Below are 4789 nucleotides of genomic sequence, written 5' to 3'. Positions count from 1 at the left end.
TGTTGGACTTATATAACAAATTTAATTATATTAGCCCAATAAATTTATTTGGACTAATATATCTTGAATTTAAAATATAGTCCAAATTATTTTACGGATTTAATTCTAATAAATTTTAAATACCAACAAATGCTCCCTACTTCAAGACTTGTTGTGTGAATTTAAAAGAGTAGGCTTGAAGTAAAAGAACTCCGTACGAACATATGGTCATGAAAAACATCCCATACAACTTCTAGCAACATCCATTTTCAATGTATTTGACTTGAATAATGGTATTAGGCTAAATCCACGTAGATATCATTATTGTATTCCTAGGATATTCTTTCCCTAGTTCACTAGAAATAGAACTAATATTGTCCTCTTTTCAATTTGCATATATGTAAGCAAATTCCACCGCCAGTAACTTTTTCTTCTAGTTGAATTAGGATATCAAATTCTTGTTGGACTCTAACAAAATTCCAGTCTCACATCGCCATTAAACTTCTAGTAATGGTCTCACTGCTTCTATAAATAGCCGCACATCTTCCATTCAATCGGCATCAATTGCAGCATCTGCAAGCCATTTGAGTTTAGTTTTGTGGACACGGAAGCATTGACGCAAAGGTAATTTTTTTTTTCTTGTGATTTTTTTCCTTTGTTATCCTTTTTGGCTTTTTGTAGGTCAAACAAGAAAGATGTGTTATTGTTTAATGAGATGATCCACGCATGAAGAATACAGTCTTAGGGTGTGAAGGAATGAGTACTCCTCCCCGCCCAAATATCGGAGAGATTACTCTGAAGATGGCCCGACTATCGGAGAGATTACTTTCAAGGTGATCTGACTATCGGAGAGATTACTCTCAATGTGGCCCGACTATTGGAGAGATTACTCTCAATGTGGCCCGACTATCGGAGAGATTACTCTCATGTGGCTCGACTATCGGAGAGATTATTTTTAATGTGGCCCGACTATCAGAGAGATTACTCTCAATGTGGTCCGACTATTAGAGAGATTACTCTCAATGTGGTCCGACTATCGGAGAGATTACTCTCAATGTGTCCCGACTATTAGAGAGATTACTCTCAATGTGGCCCGACTATCGGAGATATTACTCCCAATGTGGCCTGGCTATCAGAGAGATTACTCTCAAGGTGGCCCGACTATCAGAGAGATTACTCTCAAGGTGTGAATGGATAGATACTCATCCCGCCCAAAAAACCGGAGGTCATTTCAGGACGCAAACATTCATAAGGCATATCGAAGTACAAGTCCATGACAATAATGGAGAAATCCTCAAAATCATATGGAGGACAAATCCATGGCAGCATATAGAAGGGTAAATCCATAAAGAGTCTAGCTTAAGGTGCAAAGGGACTTAAATGTCCACCTTAAGATTGGAAAGTTATAGTTTTATTTAAGGACAAACCCACGAAGAGGCCAACTTAAGGTGCAAAAGGACTAACATGTACACCTTAAGTTTGGAAAATTTGAAAGCTTCAACCCGAATACTTGGTGGACTTGATGACATCAACTTGAACTTTTGGCGGACTTTGCAGACTGCACCCTGAAGACCGACAAACTTGAAGATTTGATGGACTTGAAGATTCGGCGGACTTTGACGCTTTAACCTGAAGACTTTGAGGGATTAAATATTTCAACTTGAAGACCGGCGAGTTTGAGGACCTCAACTTGAAGACTGACAGAGTTGAAGACTTCAACTTGAAGACTTGGAGGCTTAAATATTTCGACTTGAAGACCGGCAGACTTAATAATTTGGCGAACATGAAGACATAGTGAACCCCAGACTTCAACGCAAATACTTGGTAGCCTCCGAAAAGACTATAATCGTCCCATTGAAGACACTGGTTTACTATGGAGGCTTGCCCCCTCTAAGTCATATGAGATCCAAAATTCAATAGAAGAATGATATTTCAGCCCGACTTTCAAGTGCTGGTTGAATGAATTACTTCCATCATACATCATTTGGACAACAATTGGGGCAATATGTATCTTTTGAACTTATGCGACTGAACATAGAATAAAACTCTAAGCTGCCTACGTATCTCGGTGAAGAGGATCAAGTCATATCGTAGTTCAGAATGGGTGATTTTTTTAATTTATTTTTGTGTCCTAACTTTTGCCTAGGCCGCCTCTCTCGAGGTTTCAACCTAGCAAACTCTTTTATTTTTTGGTGGGCCGTACATAGTTTAGACTCATGCAGGCTAGGAGTGTAGGAACATGTAGCTTAGGTGCATACATTAAGGAGCATTTCAACTTCATCGATAATACTTCTTCAAAAACTTGACAATGATAGGGCCGATTCTCATGCCATCTGCATCAACTAGCTTGTAAGCCCCACTTGAGTAAGATTGACATATGTCTCGTCCCATTTTGAAGTGAACTTCCCTACAGGTTTATGGGAAGTAATAATGGGTCTTCGTATAGCAAGGACTTGATCTCCTACTTGAAAGGATCTCGGGCGAACTCTTTTATTGAAGGCGCGAAACAATCAAGCTTGATAACATTCAAGACTCCGTTGAGCTTCCAACCTCTTCTCATCAAGAGCCTCTAACTCTGCTAATCAAAGTCGAGCATTTTCTTCATCAGTAATCCCTTCTTGAATAGCTAATCGTGATGAAGGTATTTGACGCTCGAGTGGCAAGACGGCTTCGTTTCCATAAATGAGTGAATAAGGGGTCTCTTGTGTTGGCATACGGTGAGTTGTCCTATATGCCCACAGAGCTTCTTCTATACGGCCATGCCAATCTCGTTTGGATTTGGAGACGACTTTCTTTAACAAGTTACATAGAGTCTTGTTGAATGCCTTAGCTAGACTACTGGCAGTAGCATTGTACATAGAAGAGTTAAGTTGCTTGAAGCCAAAGAGTTCACAAATCTTGTTCATCAACCTATTGTCGAACGACTTGCCATTATCCGATATTATGTAACGAGGAATGACAAAGCGATAGATAATATTTACTCGGATGAAACTTGCAACATTTTCCATCTTTGCTTCCTTAAGAGCAACAACTTTAGCCCATTTTGAGAAGCTGTCAGTTGCAGCCAAGATGTATAGGTTCCCACCAGAGGACTTTGGCAGTGGTCCAACAACATCCAGTCCCCAAGCATCAAATGGCCATGATGCAACAGTCAGATGTAGCACTTCAGGAGGTTGATGCATAAAATTTGCATGGAACTGGTAAGCCTTGCATCTTCGAGCGTAGTCCAAGCAATATTTTATCATTTTTGGCCAATAATATCCCATCCCTTTTATATGGAAGTGGAGCTTTGGTCCAGACGGATGTGATCTAGATACCCCCGAATGCGCTTCTTGCAAATATTGGAATGTTTCATCTTCCCCTAAGCATCACAAGAATACTCCCTCAAATGATCTTCTATATAAAGTATCTTTGTAGTAAAGGAAGCGAGGGTTAACAATGAAGTTAGGGCAGCTAAAGAATCAACCTTCTTGTTTTCTTTCCTTGGCACATGTTGAATAGTCACGTCACCGAACAACCCCATTAAGTTTTTAGCATAATCATTATATGGGCGTAGTTCAGGTTTCTTGACCTCGTAACTACCTAGAAGTTGGTTGATCACCAACTGAGAGTCACCAATGACTTGTAATTGCAACTGCTTCATTTTGACAGCCATTTCAAGCCCAAGTATTAATGCTTGATACTCAGCAACATTGTTAGAGCAGAGTTGCATCAATGTAAAAGAATGGGGCAGAACTTCACCTTGAGAAGTGACAAATACTACACTAGCACCAGCTCCTTCGCGATGTGTAGCATCATCAAAGTACATCTTTCATGGAGGTTGAAGTTCAATGACCATTGCTTCCTCATCAGGTAGTTCGTCGGTTATCTCCCAATAATCAGGTATAGGGTGATCTGCCAAGAAGTCTGCTAACGCTTGTCCTTTTATAGCCTTTTGAGGGATATACACAATTTCGAATTGTTGAAACTGGAGGTACCATCTTGCTAATCGATCACTAAGGACAGGTTTTGACATCACAAACTTGATCGGATTAACTCTAGAAACAAGACGAATGACATGAGCTTGAAAGTAGTGCTTCAAATTTTGGATTGAGAAAACTAGTGCTAAACATAACATTTTGATTGGCGAATAATTCAACTCATTTGATGTCATCATCTTTCTCAAGTAGTAAAGGGAGTTTTCTTTCCCTTCACTATTTTCTTTGGCCAACAGCGCTCCAACAGACCTTTCTTGTGCTGAAATATATAGTATCAACGACTTTCCAGGTATAGGGGCTGCCAAAATTGGAGGCTTCATCAAGTAAGTTTTGATGCTTTCAAAGGCATTGCTACAAGCTTCGCTGATCATACAATGAAGAGACCGTTAGGGGTGATTGAGGATATATTGGTTTGAGTTGACAAGTTCATTCTCCCGGTGGATTTTGTTATTCTTGATTGTGAAGTAGACTATGAGGTCCTGATTATTCTTGGTAGACCTTTCCTTGCTATGGGGAAGGATCTTGTTGATGTGGAATCCGGAGAACTCACTTTCTGGGTGGGTGATGAAAAGGTAGTGTTCCACGTGTGCAAATCTATGAGGCAACTGAATAGTAATGAAGTGTGTTCATTCGTGGACTTGGTGACCGATGTGATTATTGATGATACAAGTGCCATGATTAATGTGGGTGACATATTAGAGGCCATCTTGCTAAATTTTGATGATGATGAGATGGATGGCTTCATGGAATGTGTTAATTCTTTTTTCAAGGAATAGGGTCGTACAACTATGCACCCCGGAAGCTTTCCTTGGATCTTGAGAACAGGAAAACTC

The 4789-nt window shown here is 39.9% G+C and overlaps 1 protein-coding gene across 1 annotated transcript; it reads right to left on the bottom strand.

Annotated features, from left to right (window-relative positions):
- Positions 1 to 3340: 3340 nt before the first annotated feature.
- LOC138892557 (uncharacterized) lies at positions 3341 to 3787 on the bottom strand. Its single transcript, XM_070176292.1, has one exon. The coding sequence runs from the start codon at positions 3785 to 3787 to the stop codon at positions 3341 to 3343; it is 447 nt and encodes a 148-aa protein (XP_070032393.1).
- Positions 3788 to 4789: the final 1002 nt, after the last annotated feature.

This window comes from Nicotiana tomentosiformis, chromosome 5 (assembly GCF_000390325.3).
Source record: "Nicotiana tomentosiformis chromosome 5, ASM39032v3, whole genome shotgun sequence".
NCBI classification, from domain to species: Eukaryota; Viridiplantae; Streptophyta; class Magnoliopsida; order Solanales; family Solanaceae; genus Nicotiana; species Nicotiana tomentosiformis.
This window is presented reverse-complemented; position numbering and strand designations above follow the sequence as displayed.

Coding starts and splice junctions, on each gene's coding strand:
- LOC138892557 (XM_070176292.1), bottom strand. CDS start 3,787: ATGTACTTTGATGATGCTACACATCGCGAAGGAGCTGGTGCTAGTGTA.